Raw genomic sequence first — 25,276 nt, 5'->3', positions numbered from 1 at the left:
TAAGTCAAGTGAATGATGAAGTTAAAGGTGTTTTGGGGGGTTAGGTAAGATTTTGTTTACATCTTGCTTTAGAGGATTTGGCACAATTGTGACATGTTTAGAACTTATTCCGACAATAGGCTAATTTCTTGTTTTATTCTGAACTGTGTTCTGTTCCGCGATGAGGTTTTTCTTTTTTTGTTCTTATTGCTGGAGTCTAAACTGATTAAAGGGAGACTTTTCGTAAACAAAAAATAGTAAACATTATAAAAAAAACATTAATAATAAATACGTTCTATCTATACCGGCAATGTTGTAAACAAGTCAATTTAAAAAGACTTTAACTCCCAAGGTATTTGATAAACAACTTATGAAGTCAAGTCTCAGACAAGTAATTATTATAGGTCAACCTTAAGTTAAGTCATTGGGTAAACTTGTCCGATTATAATTAATACCTCAACCAAAAAATAACAACAACGCAACAACAATAATTTATTTTATGTGCCAAAGTTAAGATAAAGAAACCAATTTAAAAAATATATATTAAATAAAAAATTCTTATCTTAACCCAAGTTATTTGACAAAATGACTAACGTCCAAGTCAAGTCATAGTAAATTTAAGTCAAGTCATTAACTTGAGTATTTACAACACTGACAACCGGCACGCCGAATGACGAAAGATGAGCTATGGGTCCCTCGTATTAACCAATTAGGAAGTATAACGATATACGCTACTGGGCGATCCTGAAGTCCATCTGTGTTCGAAGTGTACCAAGTCTCGTACGACTGGTCTTTTTAAGTTTTAAAATAAATTGATTGTGTGTTGGGTTGTCTATTGCCTCTACTAGTTTTAAAAGTCTAATTTGTTTAGAAACGTTTTTTTATCTTTAGTTTATTTTACTAAGTGCAAAAGTTAAGTGGCGTTTTATAATTGATTACAAGTCGCACAACGGTAAATGTTCCCCAGCGTGCCATAGGGATAATATCGGGATTAACGTCCAGCGATTAGTGTTCGTCAGTAAACCTTGCAATATGACAAATAATTTCCGAACCACGTTTACCACACATGTTCAATTTTTAAACGAGGAATAAAACATGCAGTTAACCATAAAGTCGCCAGCTATAAAGAAGTGATAAAAAAATGTAACTCAAACTTCAATATTTTTATATAGGGCTGGGATAAGCACTTAAAACTCGCCGTCCCAATGCAGCGTAACAGATATACCCTACTTTTAAGGGGAGGGTTTTCCTTTTTTAATCCAGAACCCAAACAAGGAAAGGGCGAGGTGCGCGCCTCTAATCTTCCTGCCTTCCACTTCATTATATTGGACAATAATTCCCGGCCAGGATCCGGAATCCTGTGTGGCCGTCAATCGCGCGCAATTGGCCGCAACCGATCTCCGCGAAGCGCGACGGCTGTCCGTCGGGGTGCTGACGTGATGGAAGGCTCTCTACGTGACCCGCGTATGCCGCCGGCCGATTTTTGCCGACCCGCGTCCAACCGGTCTTTTCCTGTTGCCTTTTTAGCGTTGAACGCGCCTTAGGTATTCATTTACGTCAGAGCGTGCCGTTTCAGGCAATGCTTTCTTTCGGCCGCCTGGAATAAACCGGGTAACGGCACGTTTTTCGCAACGAATCAGCCCGAAGCCCTGCCAACTATTTGCGCGCTTGACTGAACTTGCGATTCGCACAAAGTACAGACGTAAACGTAAACTGCAAATCTAACCGATGCGTCGGCAAGAATAAAGCGGCGGAACAAATTGTTGCGATGGGCGGAGGTTTGATACTGTGCGCCAACGACGTGTCCAGTTTTAAGGCACTTGTTTCACCATGTATTGTTGTATCAATAACACGTTAACAGTTCTATTCGCTTTTTCAAATTTTTTTTAAGTTATTCCAAGTCAGAAATATAAACTCATACTTTTATTATTTCATTAGAGATGATTTTCGTTAATAGGTCACGCCTTTAAACTTTTCAGGATTTATATTTTGAATCATTATCGCGCGAAAACGTCATGGCCCATTTTATTGCAGCAATATTCCTTTGTTTGTCTCTATACCGAAAAGCGTTTATGTTATAAGATCTTGTAGCATTTGCTTTCAAACCTGCTATTGCATAATTAGTCAATTTTTTAATCGTAGTGTTGTAAACAAGTATTTTTTTACTGATTCGTGTATGAAGATAAGTCAATCCCGTATCCAAATAACTTACATAGGCAAATACTGAGATATAGTCGTAGCAAGCTAATTTTAAGACAGGTCGTTATAATTATAAACTAACTAATAAACTTTAGTTAGTTAAACTTTAGTCCGTTCTGGGCGAAAGTGTATAGCAAAACTACAAAGCAGCAAATCGCTTTACGCGTAAATAATTTCAAAAAACAAGTAACGGAAACAACACACTTTTACCAAAATGTATTCAATAAGTATGCCCAGTTACCCACTTTCAAGTCAAGTCGTTCGTTCTTCAAATGTTCAAATTAAGTCCTTTTCCCAAAATACTTCAATCTGGTCAATCCATTCGTTCATGTCTTCACAGCACTGGTATAAAATTATGCTACAGGTGAGTGACAAAAGCAAGTTAAATTCTTTCTCAATCGCTGCATTTGTATATTTTGGATCTGGCTATATACCCATTTTTAAACAACATACCATAACCTTGTTGGGTTCGAAAGTAAGTAAGTAAGTAATGTTTATTTTTCCGTTGGCGCTGACATTGAAATAAACAAAGTAAGCTATGACAAGGAACAAATTGATGCGCGATACGGCCGGAGCAGCGATGAGTCGAAACTTGCCGAGCGTTCTATTAAACTTTTCAAACTTCCGGCGTCTTTCAGCCCTTGTATCCTATAATCTCAACAAATCACCAATTGATTTTTGGAAATCGCAATGAAACGATAGGGCGGCGCCGTTACACAGCCTACGCGTTAAATTGTTTGGGCGGGGGGGGGGGTTTAAGGAGAAAGTCTAACAGCGTTTGTTTTCGTTACAGTTTTTCAACATGCAGTAGAACAAGCTTTGTTTTATTAATGTTCGTTAAATACAACCCCCCTTACATACAGAATTACAATTTAGGTAATATTTGAGCAAACATTGGCAGGAAAGCCTATTTTTTTTTAAGATTGGGAGATTGCCTGTTTTTTTGTACAAAATATATGGGCGATGTCCGGAAAGCACTTCAATTTGGAACAGCACCTTTTTGTGGTAACTTTACGCCCGACGAACCACAATGCAATAATAAGCGCACACTTAACTAGTCACAATCCAATAACATGATTATTCTTGGAAGTTCTTTGTTGCATATTAGGGTGCGGAAAGGAAACTAAATTCAAAATCAATGATGCCAAAGCGAGTAAACAACATAATACAACAACGAAAAGAAAGATGATCCCTGTTCAACGTATAGAACCAATTGTCCATTTCCTTCCTGATAAAAATTCAGGTTGAAAACTATAGGCATTAAAGGCAAGGTTAGAAGGGTAATGCGTACATTGAGCAAACCAAACGTTAATTATTTGAAGTAGGGATCGGCAAACCTTCTAGTCGCGGGCCAAAACCAGACTCAGCAAGGTTTTGCGGCCGTATTAAATCTCCACTAACAATTTTGTCATGAAAACTTTTTATTATAACAACTTATAATAACTTATAATAACCTGGAAATGATGGAATGCATCAGCGACAAAGCGAACTTAATTCTTAGAGAGTTCCATACCTCAAATAATTTCTCCTAAAAAGTTGCCATACTCGTGACACCTTAGGGCCAAGAAGAATTAATCAAATCATAAAAATTCTTGCAAAACAAGATTCGCGCGGAGCATAAAATACCAAGCAAAACAAGATTCGCGCAGATAGCAAACTTTTTCCAGTTAAAATAGCCAAAATATATTTGGATTGGTCCCATTTTTATTTTGCAAAATAGGTCGTGAGCCAAAGAATTACATTAGACCAGGTTCGCCGCAGGTTGTAGACCCTTGCTTTAAAGAATATTTCGAATGTAACAGGTCACATTGCTTTCGAACTGTAATTTAGTGAAGCATAAAGAAAACATTTGAAAGTAGTAATTTTATCGTTTTTAAGACCACATGGCGCAGGTTTGGTCTATAATTTTTAATTCCGTACGCACAGTCGCACACCAATGTGGACATGTCAGCTCGTATCCCAATCGTGCACAATCATTCCATATTATTTCTGCTACATTAAGCCCGTTTTTTATGCATTTTAGATCCTTTACAATAAAACATTGAGGTAAAATTGCATTAGGGCTTCCTAAATGAACATATCATTTTATTTATTTAAGCCTTGGCAAAAAAACTCGAACTTGTTTCATCTGATCAAAAGGTTACAATAATATTTAAAAACAAAAAAAACAAATGGGTAAAGCATGTTGATAATTTGGTATAACGTTAAATGTAATGTCAAAATGACTGAAGAATTTACGGTGGCATATACAGACATGTTAAAAGCAAATTTAAAGCTATTGAAAATGGGGTATAGGAATCCGTGTAAGAGCAGGACCGTGGCAGCGTTGAAGACATCGCGGGTGCGCCGATGAGGATCTCAAAGGCATTTGCGCGCAATTCCTTCACATTCGTCGAAAGGGTTTACTGAAAGGCGGCAATTCTCCTACGCCACTGCTCCTGGAAAAAGGTATAGTCGCAGCATGACGTGCTATCAGGCAGGTAAAAACAGAGAAAAAAGCAGCCCCCAAACAACAGTGAAGAAATTGGGGGCGCCATTGTGTTTTGTAGACACAACAGTCGTTTACATATAAGCTGTTGCTAACGGTCGTTTACATTTGAGTCTTAGGCAACCTGGCGATCGTTCAGTTTCAATCACTAACTAAATGGGATGTTGACCAAAAGGTGGAATTCATAAATGGCGAAAGGTTTAGTCTGTGTTGACTCGAAACCTTGACTGCTTTGTTCGCGGGAAGACGCGCTAGTTTCGGCAACGCAGAGTCGGCAAATAGTTAAACCCCGACTTGTGTTTAACTTTACGCCTATTCGTCGGTGTCCTTTGAATGCTTTCACATTGAATGGTTGCTTAATAACATAGAATCATTGCCCCCTACACTTGTGTTTAGCTAGGCGCAGTTCTTACGATTGCGACGGAGCTTTTAACTCAATTTGTCGGGAGCAATAACAAAAATAATACGGACAAGGAAAACACCAAAATTGTTGAGTTTGTCGGATTGTGTTAATTCGGAAATTTTAGGTTCCATACTATTTTAAAAAGGTGCAAAACGGACGTGATAGTGAATAAACATAGCGCAAAAATGTTGTATTAAGTAATTATTAATTTGTTTTGCAAAGCACTCAATAGGCTTGTTCAATTTGAATAAGAAATTTAACGTTTTTGCATTTTGAGTAACCTGAAAACGATTATGAAGATCGAGTCGGCAGTAGCCCTGCTGATTGTGGGCTTTCTGCTCCAAAATCCGACCCAAACGGTTAGTTAATTAGTTGTTGTTTTTGTAATGTAATGCCAATATTATTAAAAACTATTATTAAAAAAATTGTTTTTACTTGCTTTTTGCATGTTCTGTTGAGAATAACGTAAACCGATAAAATCGCTTTTGCGAGTATTGTATTGCGCGTATAGCTCAGAGTAAACACTTGACGTTACCTCAAAACCAGCGTACCGTGCATAATTATGCAAACTAGAGACGATAGCCCAATTGCATGTGACCGCGGAATCAATTAGAACCAATAGAACACATTATACATTTGACGTCTGTTAGTAAACTTAATGTAAAAACGTTTAATTACCTTTCGTAGATGTTAGACAACGTCAATAAAAAGGTAAACTTTTCTTTCGACTATGGAACAAATTTATCATTATTATTGAAAAGGTTTAGCATTTATTTATTTCCTATTATTGCTCACGATTTAAAAGTATAATATACCTATATAACTATCGGTTATTAGGACTAAATGTACACCTTAAAATATAAGCTACTGAAATTGCTTTTCTGGTCTTGAGACGAGTTTACAAAAAACTGCCATGCGTATTTAAAACAAAGCCGTGTAAAGTTAAATGGACTAAACGTTAAAATATCTTCACAGAAATGTCACAAGTTTTCATAAACCGCGTATACATTAAAATAAAGCGACTAAACAAGCGCTTGCTGGTTAAGTTCAGCCGTATGTTCTTTGCGAGCCACCGATTGTGTCGGTTATTTGGTAAAGTGATCTTGCTTAACCTGCGTCTATAGACAAATGCACATTCTTTTCGCATGCCACGCGAAGTCAATTGAACACGCGCGCGCCAAATGCAGTGTACTAGCAACTCGACTGAGCAGCGTATACGTAACATACAATTTGCCCATCAAGGAAGCGCAATGTGATACGACCATCACCATCGGGACCACCTTTGACAAACTGGTGCTGCAAAGCCTGGTGGACGCCACGACGAAGATCTTCGCCGAAATACCGGGCCCCGGTGGATTCCCCACGGTCAACAGGGATCAGAAGTACACTCTGGTCGAGCTCTTTACTGCCCATTTCGGGAAAACCGCTTCGACCGCCGGGTTAGTTATTTTACCGTTCTTAAAGCCATGTTCTGTGCCGTTTAACCTTTTATTTACATCTGTGCCGTAGGGCATGTCACATCATTGAGGGTTAATATAAGTGATGGGTGATCTACGTGAAATTTTGACCGAATTTCCACCGGTTTGAAGCCTTTAAATTCCAATACAACTATTTGGCAATCTACGGAGTTGCGGGTAGCGCAACGACTAGTGCTGAACTTACAGCACAGTAATGCATTCAAGGTTCGACGCCTTTCATCAACCCTTCATTGTTGGCCAGGTTTCTGGGAAACTACCTAGACAGCGTGCACTCGGGTAAGACCACGGTTGGTGTCAACTCGTCGATCGTCTTGAGCAAGGTCATTGGCTTGATCGTCAGCAACGAACTGGACGAGGCCAGGGCCGAAACGGTCAGGCTCATGAAGCTGGCCACCTTGGAAAGTCCGGATCTCGGCACGGTCGACCTGGAGGCGATCACCGATGACCAGGCGCCGCTGATCGCAAAACTGCTCGACGACATCTTGCTCAGCATTCAAAACTTAATAGGTTCGATCATTTTGTTGATTTGTATAGGTTTTTAACAAAACGGGGAATGTGCAGTGTTTTTTCAAACGAACGAAAATGCGTTTCGTCTTATTCTGATTAACCTCTCGGCGTTGGTTTTTGGGTGCGATGTTTTTCAAATATCTACTTTTTAGTGCATAATACGTTGAATTTAGGGACTAATATATCATAACGTTGCTATATACCAGAGCAGGTTATTTGCATAAAAATAATAAAATAATAAATTATTAAGGAAACTGGTAAACGTATTCGGTTCCGACTGATATGTGATTGGCAACAATAGAAAATGCGACATTTAGCGAGCAAACTGTTTTTTAAGCATAAATCACGGTGAATCTAACAAAATTTCACCAAACAAAAGTCTAAGTCAAGTCTCTTGTTCAAATCACTTGAGTCAAGTCAAGTCATTTAAAAACAGTGACTTAAGTAAAACAACACCGCTAAGTACTAACCGAGCCAACGTTCAGACCTCTATTGCATTTATGCGCGTTATAACAACAGCCGCCAATGTTTATTAATACGTAAGATTACTTTACCGCACAGGCAACGTCCAGTATCTTCTCTTCCTGAGCCTGAAGGTCGGAACGACACTTTCGTTTGCGATCGACGACACCGGAAGTATGGGCGGCGAGATCGAAGACGCAAAAAACCAGACGATCAACATTATCACGCAAACTCTTGGAACAACCAATCAACCGCTATATTACGTGCTCAGCCCTTTCAACGATCCAAGTTATTATCCTTTTCTGTTTGAAGTTAATTTAAAGTATTTCCCATATTCAGTCTCTGGTAAATCTGGTAATAGACCTAATACACAGCTCTTCAGTCTCCCCTAGCCCAAAACAAGTTATATTAAGTTTAAACTACATAAGATTGCTGATTGACAAGGTTTACGAAAAACAGCCGGCATAAAACAACGAGGGCAAGGTTAGAAAACACTTATCAGCTATGATATTTGAACACACGACCTCATTCCTACCTATAGACCTTGCTCAACCGACCGAGATATAGGCACGCTATAAGTGGAAACGGCATGGTCGCGAAGCGATCCTAGTACCGTTTTCTGCGGCATCGTGTTCGTAAATACAACTTCATTTGAATAGTACCAAGAGAACCGCATTTTGCTACTAATACGTTTGTTATACACTTTGTAAGGGCTTGGTCACATACAAAATCATCAATATGTATAATAAACATTTCAAATTTTGCGATATTTCAAGATGTTTAAACTACTTCACATCAGAGTCGGTTACCTTCATTCAGTTCAATTACAATTACATTACTTCCTTAAATGTTTCAAATACATTACAATTACAATTACATTAAAAACTGTAGTTAATTACATCAATTTCGAGTTTCGGCATTGAAACTTCAATTTTCTTAATATCAATGTATTGAGCCAAAAATTTTAGCAAATTTTAATTTCAATTAGAATTACATAGAATAAAAATATCTCAATTACATTACAATTACAGTTACTTTAAAACCTGTAATTAATTACATCAATTACAATTAAAAATTACAATTGATCCAACTCAGTTTCACATGCAGGTGTAATTTTTCTCGATAATATTGTATAACTAAATAACAACAAAATATTTCGTTCTGGTGAGGTTCGTTTTTAACCTGGCTTTAATATTTTTTCAGCTGTGGGTCCTTTAACCGAAACAACCGATCCTGAGGAGATGATTACTGCCTTGCAAGCGCTTACAGCAAGAGGCGGGGGCGATTTTCCTGAAAGGGCCTTGACGGGTATTTTGAACGCTTTGGTCGCAAGTACAAAGAGGTATGTTGAAGCTAGAGAGAAGCCATTACCAAACATATTTCAATAATATCAAACGTGTAAAAAGAAGCAATGTTACCACAGTTCCGAAGGGCCAAATAAATTACACCAAACAAAAACAAAAATGATTTTATTTGTAACGGTATTATATTTTCCAATGTAAAATATCATTAATTTTGTATTTCCATTCGAACAAGCTTTCATTATTTACTTACCTTTGAAAAGGCTTTAGAGCAGACCCTAATAATTATTAACCTATTTCTTGTTTATTATAGTAATCCATTTTATAGAGTGCCTTAACTGCAATTTGTACCGAAATAAATAATATAGTAATCCTTTAAAATTAACCAATTTGCAAAGAAAAAACAAATGAGGAATCGTCATGCGCATAGGCTTACTTCTGGTAACATTTAGCGGGTAGAGTTTCTTCTCGCCAACTGAGCCCACGATCAATCTTGACAAGCACATACATAAATTCCAATTCTAAATTTGTTTTTCAATCGTCATTTTGCAGATCTATTGTTTTCATGATTACGGACGCAGATGCGAAGGATATCGAAATCAAACCCATCGTGGTTGCTCTGGCTGTAATTAAAAAGATTAGGGTAAGTTTAAGATGGAACTGCGAAGGATGTCCCCGTTGTAGGGGTGGACAAACCGCGACCGGCATCCAGTTTTATGTGGCTTGACGTTGAGGTTTAACTTTTTTAGTATGTCCGGTGTCAATTCTCGTATATTATTTTTTTGTCGATACTTTAAGTCTGTTTTTAAAAGTCTTGTCGGCATAAAGACAGTTTGCTTCTCATGACAGTTTTGCTAACATTTAAGGGCCAAAGGCTTTTTGTCGCCTTACACTAGAATGACTTTTATATTTTTGCACGGGATATATTTCTTTAGCGTTACGTTTTTACCTTGCCCCTAAATCAAAATTACGAGGATCCATCCTACTAAGATTCTAATATTTGTAGAAAGAAAAACTTTGACAGCGTGATGGCATTTATTTCAGAAGTCCTGCAGTGTGAATAAAAATTTTTCTAAATGAGACCGACGCAATATTGTTAGTGTTTAACATCTATAACAGGGGTAGGCAACAAAAACGGTAAATAATGCAAGTTTAGCAATAATAACAGAATTGTAATATACGAAACGGTAATTAACACAATAATAATACCTGTAATAACAAAAAAACATGCACAATATTTATCAATATCAGTCTTTTGATTGATTTGCTAAAATTTAAACCTCTCTGAAAAGTTAAACCTTAGCAATGGAATTGCGTTGCCTTACTGTTAATCAAATCGTCGGATTCTATGTCTATTGTTACGTCATAAACGAAATGCTGGCCTAAATAAAGAAAATAAAAAAGAGAAACATTCATAAACGGTACTCTTGGGAGGCTTGGTACGGTAGACCAATTTTTATAGGAATTTTACGATTCGACTAGAAGAGCCACAAAAAACATGCCGGCAAGCCGCATGTGGCTCACGACCTGCAGTTTGCCCACCCCTGATCTATTCAGTAAATCTATAGTTGCGCGTATATATATATATATATATATGTGTGTTGTTTTTGACGTTCACCAGGTGATATCTCTGGTGACAGCAAACCTCCCGAATCCTGCTGGAATTCCACTGTACAAAGAAATTGCACAGGACACTGGTGGAATGGTGACCATAACTAACAAAAAAGATTTTAAAACGGTCACCGAAGTGTTTTCGGTTCTGACAGCCCAAGGCAAGGTATGTACATAAGAGTAATCCATTTTAGTTAACAACACCGTTACTGGAAAGTTGGGGATAAACATTACACTTTTTAATGAGTATTTTTAGCGTAATTATCATTCATTATGCAAATGAACCAGTTTTTTAATGGTCAGAAACAAATCTGTACCGGATGGTTTTCATGTTCTGTAAGTTATTAAAATATTATATTTGAAATTTCTTAGCTATTTTACAATAATAAAGAGTAAGGGTGTCGTTCGTGTATTATAATTTACCGCAAAAAATGCTTTTTACTAAACCGGAAAGCAATGTCCACAATTAAACAAAATAATGGCGTTCTACAATAAAACAATATATGTAAACACCTGTTGCGTCAAATAAAAAGGCAACCACAAAATTTTTTTAGGTGATTTTGTACAACGCCGTGGTCCGCTCAGATAACCAAACCTGGTTTACTGTGGAGTCTGATGGTGTCGTAACCATTCTTCTTTCTGGCGAAGGCATCACCTATGAGTCTGTATTGCCAGTCGATGGTACGTGTTATAGACCGTTACGCTGTGTATATCATTTTCGCCATTACTCCATTGGTTGCAGTTCTTTAATGAGTGTGCTTGCATTAAACAAGCCCCAATCAGTCTAAAAATTACCAAATGTATGTAACATTTTTTGCGGCTGATGTATACTATAAAGGTAAGGTACTGTTCTGCGTAATAACTTTTTTCAAAAAGTTATAAAATAAGTGAAATTACCGTTATACAATCACTTTTTATCACATTTAACCAACGACGTTAATATGGTTGCACTAATCTGTTCACCAAGTTTGCACACCGAAATTTAAGCTAAAGCCTAAATGTTTTTTCTTTGATTATTCACTGCACAGCTGATACGCCTTTTCCGACTGTAACGAACCAGTCCGAGGCATCCGGGCTGATCGTCCTCAACGTTACAAATCTGGAACCGGCAGATTACGTGCTGACGGTGTCGGGAGTGACTGAGTACAGGTACAAGAAGACATATATCAGCTTTACACCAAAACCTTTTCTTTTCATTTTTGCATTTTTACTTTTCATTTTGCATTTTTACCTAACTCTGATTTGCGACACATCATCGCTAGTATAAAAACGAAAAAAAAACATATAACCATGAAATCAAATTGAATTGGAGTTTATTATTCCAACCAACCATAAAAAAAATCCGATCAAACTGAATACTGAGAACATAAATATAATAAAAGAACTGACAATCTTTAACACTAAAAACACATAGCTGAAACACGGCATATGATAAATCTCCCGCAGACTACAGAATTTAAAAAAAAAATTCAAATATAATTTGATGTTGTTTTAAATATTAGGTTTTTATTCTAGGATATCGAATTTTTGTAATAACAAATATAAAATTACTACAAATATATATTGCTTTAAACTCGAACACATGGTTTTCCTTCTAGTAATACAACAAACAACTGATTATTACGTCCAAGTGTTCGCTATTTTTCAGCGTTGAAATTTCAACGATCAACACGTTTGGGGTTATTCCGACCATGGAAGAAGTCATTGATGGAAAAAAGATTCACAGACCCCAAATAAGAGCAGGTTGGCATAGTTTCTAAAGCTTGTCCGAATCGCAGCTTTTCCTGAGTTTTTCTAGACTATTCTTGATAAAATTGCAGCGTAGGATGCAAGAGTCAACAAAGATAAACACAGCAGCCATTTTTTTATTTTTTTTACGCATTAGGAACGGCTAATGTTGTTTAATGCTTCGCTATATCTAACAGTGCCATTGTTTAGTTTAGTTGTAATGTACAGTTAACGTCAAGGCCGGGAGAAACGCCGGTTTGTGAAAAACTACCTGTTCTTGAAACGTCAACAATGAATAGTGCACAAGGCGTGCCGTAACTTACAACAACACGCCAGCTGGAAATTAGCTTTACGTCCAACACAATTCCCTGAAGCGTTTACGACGCTCAAATATTTTTCCAGCGTTGGAAAAGCGGCGACAAAATAAAGCCGGTTGTTGAGCCATTGTTACGAAACACAAGGCCCGCGTCTTTTCGCACCGTGTACTTCGATTTAACGCATACTGGCGTTTTGGGCCAGTAATGACGGCGGGCAATAGGGCGTATAAAAACACCCCGACAAGGAAACTTTGCGAAAAGGATTATTGCGGCTCGGCGCTCGGATTTGACCAGGTGTTAACTTTCAGTTGGCCTTTACATGTCAATGGAGTGGCCTCGCTTATTTGAACGCAATGATTTTCTCCAATATGTTCACAAATTTGTCCTCTCCCGGGCCTAAACCTCGTCAAAACCTTTTTGATGAAGCCGTGTCTATGTGCAGCGACAAGAATCACGATTGTTTTATATAGGCTATAGTTTTATCAACACATCGGATGTTAAATACTGGAAAAAGCTGACTTTTTGTCTAATATAACGAAAACTTCGGCTCAACATAAAATTTCGAGAATGCTGGTTTTAAATGATAAATAATATCACATTTGTAATGGGTTGTGCAGTCAGGGAAGGTCAGGCACGGATGTAGAACTGAAGGGAGGGTATACGAAACGTTTTGCTTAGATGACATCACAACATTAATTTGACGTAACAAAACACCATGTGACATTCAAAACTTCTTATTTTGTTTATGTTTTGGGTGAGAGAGATGGTTTTTCTCATACAAAAACCATTGCAAAGGTGGTATCGATTCGCGGAAATTTGTCAAATTGTCCTTTTCGAGGGTGCGATAAAACGCATGGCGCGCTTGGTGTAAAACGATTTTTAAGTTGGTTTAAGATACCAGAAACATAATTAAATAAAATACATTTAAATAGTTAAAATAGGCAAAATGCAGTTTGTGGGGGCAATTGCCACCTGTCCAAAGATTCCTACAGCCTTGAGTCCAATATCACAAAGTGACATGTTGCCACGAAATGTAATGTTTTTTTATCTAAGCGTAGCCTAGATGCCTGTAACACTAGCCATTTTGTTAAACTTGGTTTAACCAACGATATAAAAAAGTAGAACACATTGTACTGATAAATAAAGCATATATAGCAATTACCATGTAAACAATTTCACTCAAATCAAAATCACTCCACCCGGAATTTTACACCAAGTTAATTCTGCAGACGGCCTACAAATGCGGTTTATGGAAAATTTTGACTGTAAACTTGTTTGTTATAGTTTTTAATGATCATATTACCGACACATGAGCTTAACGTCAATATCAAGGTTATGTTATAGGGCAAAATGTGATATTTCTCCTTACGAGCATAATCCAGAACGCCAACAAACCATAACATCATAAACCAAACGAATAGGTATAAATTCGAACGAAAAACAAAGCAACACTAAGTTATGCTTTGTAAATGTACGCTGGTCGCTGGTGTACACAACGTAAACCCGATAGTTATCTCGCAGTTTTCATTTATATGGTCTGTCCCGATAAACAAGGCGATGACAAGTAAGTTAATTAGTCACATGTTTATGGCCAACGGTAATTCATAGTTTTGTTTTTAACTTATGACCCAAAGTGTAACCAATTCTGTTCATTGATATTCACAATTATCCGCACTAACATTACATAAAGATCGTACATGGGTACTTTCCCTATCGGCTTAATGAGGGGATATAGGAAACGCCACCGCATCTAACTTTCTAAAGACAAAGCCGAAATGTTGTTTCAATCAAAATTCGATAACGAAATATAACTACTAAGTTTAGATATTTTAATTTTGATGCGCAGCGCTTAAGAATTGTTTCTTTCCTAACAATTTGATATTTTCGAGAGCTGCACGTGGTTTTAATAGGGACGCTTGTTAATTGTTTTTATACCAATCGCGATAAAACATTGAGGGCGATATCGGACAACACACTGACGTTTATACAAAAAAACAGGGGTTTTAGTCAGGGGCTTCCAGGATTTCGGTTAGGAGTTAAGGGGCATGATTTAGAGGTGACGTCACAAAGTAAAATTTTTACTATTAGCCTTAAGGGACCTGCTGTTCGCGGTCGAACTCGTGCGCAAATGTGGGACTGAAAGTCTATAAATACGTTTAAGAAGATAACAACAAAGGGTCGCGCAAGACGCAAAACTATCGCTTGGTAATTCGTTTTGCATCAAATCGGCAAATATTTAACCTAAAAGCAAAAAAGTGACGCACAAGCAAACGAGATGAGGCACTTCTAGATAAATTGAAATTTATCAGCATAAATTTCGAAAATACGTTGTGAGGGCAAATGAGTTAACGGTGTTTGGCTGACATGATCTCGTGCCTTTTCTTGATCTGACCCAGGCTTTAATAATGATAAATCTCGGGTTTAATAACGTTTATCAAACGCGCAAAGACCCGAAACCAACAAAACAAACTCAAGGATAAATCAAAAACAAATCCCCAATGTTATATTATAGAATACTTTATGTTTTATTTTATATCTTCACTTTCGTGACAAGTGACAAGCGATAAAAGGTTGTTTATCGCCCTTCAAAATTGATTCATTCATACCAGGCACCCGTGAAAATGTTTTCTAAATATTGCGATACGCAGCGTATTGTAAGAGACCGAATGATAATATAGAAGAGGTATGGGATGGAGCACCATACAAAGTATAGTGGAACATGTCAAACCCATAATTTTGCGGTAACTCTATACTACTTGAGCGAAAGTGCGCAAGTTAGGTTTCGTGCAGGCGCGTTCACAGACGCGTGGTTAAACTGAACGACAAATACCGCACAAAGGGATAGACGGGTTTGCCGGATACGGTTTTGGCCTTGAATGCTATGGCGGACTAAAAACGACGAGACAAGATCCTATTTTAAGGCGCCTCCTACCATTTTGCTATTCATGGTTTTGCTTTACAAAAGTGCGAAACTGTGTTTTCGAGCGAGCGAAACTGTTTTTGAAAAACAAGCTGTACAGACCTGTTAACCTTTTTTTTTGGCGTAACCTCGACAGTTTGAACAAATTTAGTTACCTATTTTTTGGGGGGGTTCACAATCTGTATGTACAAAATACTCTAGAGGCCGAAGAATCGATAGAAAATATTTTAGGGCGCTATATCGATACAAAATATTCTTGAGAGTATTAATTACTAAATTGTTTTTTTAACAGTGATTAATAAAGGTTCAAGTGTTTTTTTGTTTTTTTTTTGTTTTTTTTTTCATTCAAACTGAACGCCACAATTGTAAAATTTTGTCAAACCATTTTGAAAGCAATACCGAGGACCAAATTCCACTCGCAATTTTGATTTAATTTTTTTTGTTCGTTTTGAAGGAAGCGAAGTGACGATCATCGCCGACATCTTTGGTCCCCTTGAGCTTGGGACGAGCCTGGATACTGTCGAATTCCAGGACGAGGCTGGAGCCATGCTGGTCAGGCAGGAACTGCCCTTGCATTGCGGTCAGCGAAGTTACACTACGAGCACTATCACTGTGCCGAACAAGCCATTCTTTATCGTAAGTTAATCGAGATGGAAGCTTTCACTTATAGCAAAGCAGAACGGAATAAAGGGTTTTGATGAACTTGGGGGTGATTTTATTTGCAACTGTTGTCGTTTTTGTACACAAATCCAAAGCGATCTAGTTGATGAAGTCATTCGAATGCGTTGTTAAGGTTTACGAAAGCTCACAAATAAAAGTGAAAAAAATGATTTTATTTGAAAGGAAAATCGATGCCCAATACCTAATTAGGGAGCCCTAAAATTAGAAATTTTATTTTGAAAATCACCGCTCAAACTGATTTATTTATTTGTAATCGGATGAGTATCGGTACAAACACTTAGCAGTATTGGTTCCGATTCTACGTCATAATAGACATATGACATCCCTAAAAATAACTGCGAACAAATTAATTTTGGCATTGCATGCAATTCGACGGCCCAAATCGAAATATTTCCGAAATTACGAATCACGCAAATAAAAGAAAAATGTTTTATTGTAAAGACAAGTTGGTGCCTCCAATAGATTTTGGCGATCGCACGTATGAACAATTAAACACATGAATTCGGCCCTTTTTATTGACCTGTCCAGTCACTAAGGTTCGAAGCCCCTGCTAAACCTGATAATACACTTTTGAAACGATTGCATGGTCAATCGATATGCAACAACGCGACTGAGCTGAATACCAAAGAAAGTTTTACGCGCACCTCAAGTTAAACCCAGAAAAACCTTCGAAGCATCTCTTCTCAGTCTACCGAGACTCCGCAAATATGCGGCACCATGCATCAAAGAAAAGCGTGTTGTGCATTTTCAACTTTTCAAGGTTTTTGACCTCGATTCAAGGTTTCTTACGTTGCAGCGGGCTAGCAAAAAGCCCTCTTGGCCTAATGCAAATATTTCCCTGCTGTGAGCTAAAAGTGCAGTAATGCTTAGTGCTTACCAATTTTTGTAGTTTCTAGTAGAATTTGTGAAAAGTTTGGCCTCATTTGCAGACAGCGTGAGTGTCGATCCATAAACATTTTTTTTGTAGCCGCGGGGTTCTCAAACTTTTTTCAACTGCCCAACCTTTGGATTTATCTGTATGACCTACCCCTAAAAACATTATATTGAAAACACAAAACAAGTGTAGTTTTCGCTTGGAAGCCATAGCTGTAGTTTCTCTGCTATAAAAGTATAAACTTCAGCTAAAGTAAATGTCGGCCTAATAGCGTAATATGTGCCGACTCTTTCTAAAGAACCCTGGCTTAAACAATTGGCGGGCGTCGATGAACTGATATTTAAAACAGTTACGGTATGTTGTGATGAGTACCGTCACAAAGTAGTGCAAAATCTCATTTGGCACGAAACAGACAAACCATGTCATGCAAACATTATGATGGTGGAAATATTTAAAAGCTTGCTTCTCACATATGTATTCCAACAATAGTGCTTTGTCGATGTTTTGTGGCAATTCATGAAGATGTGAAGGTTTGTAGTTTCAAACGATGCACTTGGTAAGCTTAAACGTTTTTCTCGTTAGTCACATAAACGTTATAGCAACGATTTTTGCAGTCGATGTGGCGAAAAATCACTACTATCTCCTCGCCTACCCCCGAAAAGTATTTTTCCATGCCTTTAGGGGTACGCAAACTCTGGTTTGAGAACCCCTGATTTATAGCCTTATTTGTAGACAGCGTGGGTGTTGATCCAAAACCCTATTGTCTAATTTTATAATTACGCCCGACGAATAATTAACTGGTTATAGCCAAAAGAGGTTAAAATGTTTAAATCATGTGAAAACCTTACTAAGGAAAGTCCCAATCTTGTTTTTCAAGCTAAAGTAGGGAATTTTCGAAGGCACTTAAAGTGGCTTTGTTAAATGCTTACGCGTAAAAATATTGTTCACATATTACCGTGCCGAGCCTTATTTGCCAAGTCAGTCTAATTTCATCACCACGGGAAAATGGACAAAGGGACTTTGTCAAAAACAACTTAAAAACGAGTAGGGCGAAAAAGGGAGTGTCACCACCGCGGTGGCAAAAACATTTCCCGCTCTTTCATTTGCAAACAGGCGCAAATGCGTGGGTTCGGGCGTATTGTCCACGCGTGTCGAGAAATTAGTTGTAAAGATGCTATGGCAACGCGTCAAAGACTTTTTGAGAATTTGCAGCACACGAGCTTTGTTGCGTGAATGCTCTTCGCGGCCCATCTAGCAACAATGCAATCTTTATTTTTGGTGTCAGTTGAATCGAGTAAATGAGGAGATGTGGTGGGACCTGTATGGCAATGAAAGCCAATCATAAGTATAGAAAATGTGTAATATTGCTGCACAGCGCGGTACGCGTTCGCCTTATAGATTCAGGAAACAGACTTCTGTGTTTTACCTTATCCTTTATCTTCATGCAAATCATAACTCCCAATTTTAAATGACTTCCGAAGTTGAATCGCGGCTTTCGTATAGGGGTCCAGAAAACTGTCGGACAGACTTTCAACGATGATTGAAAAGGGTGTGTTTCGTAGCGTGTCGCAACTTTAACCTTGCCGAAAGGGTAAAATGTGTCGCACCGTCGCGGTATTTGCGTGGGCGACTAAAAGACGATGGGCGTTCCCGCTTTTCCTCCGTCCGAAAGAATTCGACGTTCCACGTTCCTAGCACCCACATTCCTCGCTTAAATTTCTTGCGTTTGGCAAAAGGTCCATGGTAACGACTTGTGGGAGCAACGGAAGTCTTTTCAATAAAGCGACTCAATGAATTAGTGCCAAATAAACATGGACGGAGTTCCAATTACATGTGATATTGAAAACTGAATAAAACCTTTAGAAAGTGGTTGCTTTTATCAGGCGATCGTACTACTACACGCTTTGTGGAATTCGTCTATTTTTTTGCATGATAGCAAAGGAAATAAATGAGTACAAAAACCTGATAAACCAGGCGCAATAGACACAACCGTATTTCTTCGGTCACACTGTTGATTTTATATTTCTAACTTAAGTCATTACAACACTGGTTCACATGCACGCCTTCTGAAAGTGATTGGCACAAAGCGATGTTGAAACAGGAGGGCCTTCCCTTTCTTCTTTACCGTTTCATAAAAAAGTGTTCTGTTTTTCTAACCTTTAGAAATTCACTGGATACAAAAACGGTGTCAAGTTTGTTCGGGTGGACCCTTGCGCCGTGTCGCCTATAGTGGCAAACATGTCGATTGACCCAATCGATGACATCACTGTGGAAGCTGGAAGAGTCACATCGGTAAGCCGAGAATTAATTCAACTAACAAACATGTTAATCCATGAAACATTTACTATACTGAAAGCCGTATGTGTATGATTTGTGACCAGTCGAAAATATCCGTCGAACCTGCATAGCACAGTGGGCGATTGACTGGAATGTCGATAAGTTAAATTAGTATTGAAATAAGTTTGAAAAAAAATAAATTGATTTTACAAAATTTATAGCACAATTGTATTTATTCTTCGTTTGAATGCTTTAATTATTTTTAAATGCCAGAAAATAACATTTTGCCCTTTAAATAGCAAATTAGTATCCATCTTAAAAAAGATAAGAACAAAGGTTTAACAGAATACTTGTTCATCCTACTTTGGTCGGAATTATTTGGCGCCGTGGGCTTTTATAAACAATTTTAAACACCAAAACTGTCATCATGTTGTTATTATTTATACAGGTGGAGACATTCATTCGAAGTGCTGACTACACGCAATTTAATCTCTTGACGTCGGATCCCAGTGCTTTTACAAGTGTGTCATCACCGTAAGTTGAAGGGAAAATGTGTCAAATTGCCAATAGGCTTAGGTAAAAACTAGTATGCTTTGTGCCAATCTACCGCCTTAACGGTTCTGGTAATGAAGGCCAGAGTCGTATAAGTCAGACAATATTAACTATATATTGACCCTAACATTTATCGATTCTGTAAAAAGCTAATTAGTAAACTTAAATGTTTAATTTTTGTTGTTTGGTTTAAGGAATTTTGCTAAAAAAATTAATTACAATTGTTTCCGGTATTTTTTGCCAAGCTGTTTGACTAGAGATACTGACCACCTTCACTGGCGAAGTGTAAGCGTATTTGTTTTGTAATCCTATAGTTTTGTTTTCCTATATTTTCCTATACATATTTGTTTTGTTTTACCAATTTTTTTTAGTGCAAACTTGGTATCCGGCCAAACGAGTGTGGTCATTTCCATAAACGTACCAAGCGACGCAATCGCTGGAACCCTAAGCAGAGTTACATTCACTGCCTCACCAACGGGAGCGTCTGAGTTCTTATTCACCAGTTTTAACGTTCTTGTCAAAGACACAAGGACAAAGGTACTCTACTGAGCAATTTAATGCAAAAGATTTCGCGCGACTAGGGTAGCAAGAGAAGTTTGCAAAACGATAATGGTATAACTATCCAACCAACTTAAAAAAATGCTTTATTTAAGACGACCTGCTGCAAGATTTATTAAATCCTCTCTTTGACGACAACTCTCGTATAATATTATCCTCTGTTGCCCATTTGAATGCATTCTTTCACATTATCAGTGCCCAGTGCTTAAGTCCGCGCCGGGAAGCAACATCGTATGCACAGACGTCAACAACATGGGGTCGATCTGTACTCTCAAGTGCGGGGCCAATTACGCTGTGAACGGTCCAACACAAACCATCTGTCAAGCAAGCGGAAGGTGGACAGTCGAAAGCGATTTGCGTTGCAGACAAGTCGGTGAGTTGTTTGCTTTACCTGATTAAAGTTGTATGGCGCTTAGCGCATAAGAGGTAATCGAGAGGAAAAACTAGCAGGTGAAAAGTACTCATGGGGGTGGGGGGTAATAGATGGTATGTGCGAAGCTGATACAAAATATTTACCCGAACTTTTACTTGTATCTCGTAATCAACCACGACGTTTTGCCACTAATACATTAAAAAGTGAAATAAAAAAAAAATTCACAATCTATTTAAATTCTTTGATATACACAGTTTGTTTATTTCACAGTGCATTAAGCATTTTACATGTAAAAGGAGCATTTTTACATGTAAATACTGCTGTTTCAGCTCAAAAAACTAAATTAAGCCTGTAATTAAGGATCCGTCTCTATCATTAATGCTGGACAGTTGACCAACATACTCTTCAGAACGCTTTCTCATATATAGCATTTTGGTGGATTTTGTTAATCAAGCTGTATATTTATAGTTTTACACATCTCGACTAAACGAGTAGAAATTTTATAAAGTGCGTATGGCAACAGCCCATAAATTGCGCGACTTCGTTTAATTTAAGCTCTTTACCGCAGACCCTCAGACTTGCCAAGCCACAGGCGACCCGCATTACCTTTCTTTTGACGGAAAGAGCTTCGACTTCCAGGGCACTTGCTTGTACAGGATGGTGGAAACCACCTTCAACGAAACGCAAGGAACCCTAGAGCCATTCGCCGTCTACGTAAGTTGCTCTGTTGTATATTAACAAGTAACACTCATAGTTCAAAACATGAGTAAAAACAGGATTGGACGTTTTGTTTAGAAGGAAAATATATTTCGCCAAGTGGCATCGTCAGTTCCTTTAAGAGAACAAATGAATAAATAAAACCGGAGCGCAGCCATCAACAAACCAATAAAAGTAACAATAAAATATTGAAACATGACAATAAACTAAAAAAAGGTATAGAAAACGTAATGAAAAGCACTTTTGACTCGCAGCCAGCACGACTGGGACAACGAGTTGGCGACGCAAATAAGTGATGAAAGGGAAAAATGCCCAGTGAAAAAATGCCCACAAAAGTCTCATCCATTTTTACCCATGTTTTTAACTATGAGTTTTACTTGTTAATATACGCGTCAGCGGACGAGTGATCGACTTGCCAAAACTTGCCGCCGATGGTCTTGGATTCTATAAAGATACACCCTAATTTTGCCCCGTTGTTCGTTTGCGTTTCGCGTTTTATTTACAAACTGGAAATGTTGGGATTTTACAGCGAACCCATACTCTATTACGTTTGCATTTCATGTTAGATTAAAGACACAAAATGTTGGGCTATTGGGCGGAAATATAACAAATAGGCTGTGGCACGCCTTTGTTCGAAAATATAAAACCACCACTACAGGACAGTATAGTATTTCTGTGACCAACCACAATGTTGTGCCTCAATGTACTTAACTCATTTTTTTTCGGCGATTTCCCAACTCATCCTCCAAGAGAAAGAAATGATCCTTTTTACAGATCATTGTTGTAAAAGCGCGTGAAATGACGAGACCAAGCGGTATCCCACACGTCGACAACCATCTGGATTTCACCGCAACGTCACGTATATTTTGCTTTTTGCAGATGGAAAATGAAAATCGCGGCGGGAACAAGCGGGTCTCTTGGTTCAAGCGGGCCTTTGTCCGGATCCACAACGACACGTTTGGATTTTTTAAGCAGCGCAAGATGACCGTAAGAAACGCGATTTACTTTCTCTACAAAACCTATAATTCTTTCGAGCCTTCGTGGCTCACTTTTCTTCCCAATTTTTTAGACAGTATCTTATCTCGACTTTGAAAAGTAGTTTAATTTTTTTTTCTTTAAAGCTTTAATACATAAATCATTAGCGCGCGGGGCGAATCTGGAACACAAAATATGTACCAATCCAATTGCAATCCAGGCAAACATAAATCGGCCTTAGATTGCCCAGGAAACCTACTGCAAACTATTTCAGCTGCTGTCATACATTTAATTCAACGTCGAGGTTTTATTCACTTTATCCATTTACTTCCGGTACAGTTGAACAGCATCAGTACCGAACTGCCCATCTCTACTCCCAGCGGCATCAGAGCCCAACTGACGGGTAACAACGTAGTCCTGAGCACCGGGTTTGGTTTGGAGATAACCTACAATGGCAATGCAAACTTCTTCATCACACTGTCGGGCGCTTACTCAAACCAAGTGACAGGTTAGTGGCCAGTTCGGTAGATGGTGAAGCAATAAAGGCAGAATGCAGCGGTGTCGTATTAATTGGAAGAATAAACGCAATGTTGGACCCCTATACCTATTTATATTCTAAACGTAGCAGGAAATAAATGACAGCTGCAAATATGATTAGCGCATATTGTAAAGAGCCATAAAGAACTTTATACATATAGTTCCGTAGCCGAAGTGTTTAATATCTATAGTCGCCAGATTAGGCTTTGTTATTACCCAAAGCATATTACCACATCTTTTTAACTTCCAAAATCAAAGACAACATGATGTTAAGTTCAAATGCAAACACAAACATAACAAGCCGGAGTTTTTCACTAATTAAAAGGCAACTAAATTGCCTTCGGTAACTCCCATTAACAAAAATGTTAATCGAATCCTTGACTACTGGGTTTTATTTAAATGTTAGCAAAATACCGGTCCACAGGTACCCTGATATAATTCTAAAGCACAGCTAATATTCCATTATAGGACTGTGCGGTAACATGAACGGCGAGACTGAAGACGAATTCGCTCTTGCGACAAACTCGAGCGTTCTGGTTGATGAAATAGATTTCGGTAACAGCCACAAGGTCGGAGGAGTCGCCTCGGGGTACGTAGACCATAGCCTATAAGACTTTAAATTAAAGCATAATGTGCTCTATTAAAAAATAAACTTATTTGAAACTAATAACTTTTTGGTATTGCCGAGTATTTATACGAAAGAAGTGTTCATAGAACGCTGTAAGATATGTTGTAATACAAACGGGAAGCGTTGAACAAATAATTTCATTTAGAACACATGGCCGAGTTTGAATTATGTCGTTGTGTTTTATCATGGTAAACATAGGAAAATAATATTTTAAAAATACAAGACTACTAAAACTTGGACAAAACATATTAGAAAAAATCGTGGGACTTTCAATGTAAAACGCTGTTCAAATGCCCCATGTCGTCTTTATCGTCGTTTAATAAGCCTGTATAGTCAGACCATAGAATCCTGAAGTTTAAAACGCCTTGTTTTCATCCCTAATTCCGTTTCACGCAGATGCCGAGACGGCGATCTTGGCGACAAGCCTGGACCCTGTCTGAACGCAGACTCATATAACAAGATGTGCTCGCTGGTCGACAGCGAGTGCTTTGCCGCATGCAGGGCGATAGTTCCAACAGAAGGCATTATAAAGGTGGGTCAAATCGTGCATACACAAGAAGGAAAAACTACATTGGGTCGGAGCTGATAACCCGATGCCAAGTGGTGTAGTGTTGCCTCATAAATATCAGATCCTTGCTAACAACCTGCCGAATGCCTGAGCGCGACAAACGTATTAGGTGTAAACAAATACAGACAAAAATGATAAGAAGGCCTAAAAAATGGAAGTGGCTGGTGACTGAAACTGTAACCTTGGGCTTCATTTAGTATTGACTTAAACCAGTGTTGCGATGACTTAAGTTAAAGACTTGACTTAGGTGCATATGCAGTCTTGTATGACAGACCTTCGCAGGACATCAACGTGTTGACCCAGATGGTGGAGGTACTTAAGTACACTTAAGTCACTGTTTTCAAATGGCTTGACTTAACTTAAGTGGTTTTGGTAAAAATGACTTGACTTGGACTTAAGTCATTGAGTCAAACATTGGGTGTTTTCATTTAACAGTTTACTATAAAACTGAGCTATTTATCTCACTTTTGCACGTAAAACGATAGATTGCTATATGAGAGATTTTACTTGGAGTAGACTTGCTCTAATAATGACTTAGCTGGAGTTTGACTCGGGCAACTGGGGACTTTTTTTAAAGACTTGACTTGGACTCAGGTCATTTCAAAATGTCTTGTTTACAACACTGATTTAAACCGCGTTAGTTTTAACCTCAAGTATCTCGTAGCGAAGTAAAACACATAGCATCGGCTATCCCTAATCCAAGTTTATGGCCATGCAATGAAAAAGCGAGAAACTTTGAAAAATTATCCTAATTTGATGATATATTGATTAGACTAATATATATTACTTATTGAGCAGGAAACTCCAAATTTTTAATAACGTAGGGTTATTCTTTTGCAGAATTGCCTTTTCGACATGTGCATTACCGAAGGTGACAAACTGGCGCTCGGACAGGCATTGGAAGATTACGCCGAGTCGTGCCTAAAGGCAAGAGTCGAAGTGTGCAACTGGAGAGAAGTAGCCGATATACGTAAGAGCAAACTCGTGCGGAAATGCAGCTTAATCCAGTTAAACCGCACCTAAGTGCAATCAAAGGCGTTTATTTGGTTTAAATGGGACCGTGCTTTCAATTTGAAAGAATATGTGCGAGGCATTAGGCAGATAAAACAAACTCGTACAGTATTTATAATGAAATTGCTGTTT

The 25,276-nt window shown here is 38.1% G+C and overlaps 1 protein-coding gene across 1 annotated transcript in view; it reads left to right on the top strand.

Annotated features, from left to right (window-relative positions):
- Positions 1-5,362: 5,362 nt before the first annotated feature.
- LOC146139965 (zonadhesin-like) overlaps positions 5,363-25,276 on the top strand; it is a 37,436-nt gene continuing 17,522 nt past the window's right edge. Inside the window, exons 1-21 of the mRNA XM_083392573.1 lie at positions 5,363-5,428; positions 6,312-6,508; positions 6,789-7,054; positions 7,616-7,804; positions 8,720-8,858; positions 9,370-9,460; positions 10,439-10,594; positions 10,983-11,109; positions 11,457-11,577; positions 12,077-12,171; positions 15,848-16,029; positions 19,112-19,240; positions 19,674-19,759; positions 20,149-20,314; positions 20,531-20,708; positions 21,277-21,422; positions 22,305-22,412; positions 22,740-22,908; positions 23,406-23,526; positions 23,962-24,097; positions 24,974-25,103. Coding sequence (XP_083248699.1) covers positions 5,363-5,428; positions 6,312-6,508; positions 6,789-7,054; positions 7,616-7,804; positions 8,720-8,858; positions 9,370-9,460; positions 10,439-10,594; positions 10,983-11,109; positions 11,457-11,577; positions 12,077-12,171; positions 15,848-16,029; positions 19,112-19,240; positions 19,674-19,759; positions 20,149-20,314; positions 20,531-20,708; positions 21,277-21,422; positions 22,305-22,412; positions 22,740-22,908; positions 23,406-23,526; positions 23,962-24,097; positions 24,974-25,103 — 2,998 coding nt within the window. The remainder of the gene's footprint in view (positions 5,429-6,311; positions 6,509-6,788; positions 7,055-7,615; positions 7,805-8,719; positions 8,859-9,369; positions 9,461-10,438; positions 10,595-10,982; positions 11,110-11,456; positions 11,578-12,076; positions 12,172-15,847; positions 16,030-19,111; positions 19,241-19,673; positions 19,760-20,148; positions 20,315-20,530; positions 20,709-21,276; positions 21,423-22,304; positions 22,413-22,739; positions 22,909-23,405; positions 23,527-23,961; positions 24,098-24,973; positions 25,104-25,276) is intronic.

Source organism: Ascidiella aspersa, chromosome 6 (genome assembly GCF_963924565.1).
Source record: "Ascidiella aspersa chromosome 6, kaAscAspe10.2, whole genome shotgun sequence".
Taxonomy (NCBI): Eukaryota; Metazoa; Chordata; class Ascidiacea; order Phlebobranchia; family Ascidiidae; genus Ascidiella; species Ascidiella aspersa.
This window is presented reverse-complemented; position numbering and strand designations above follow the sequence as displayed.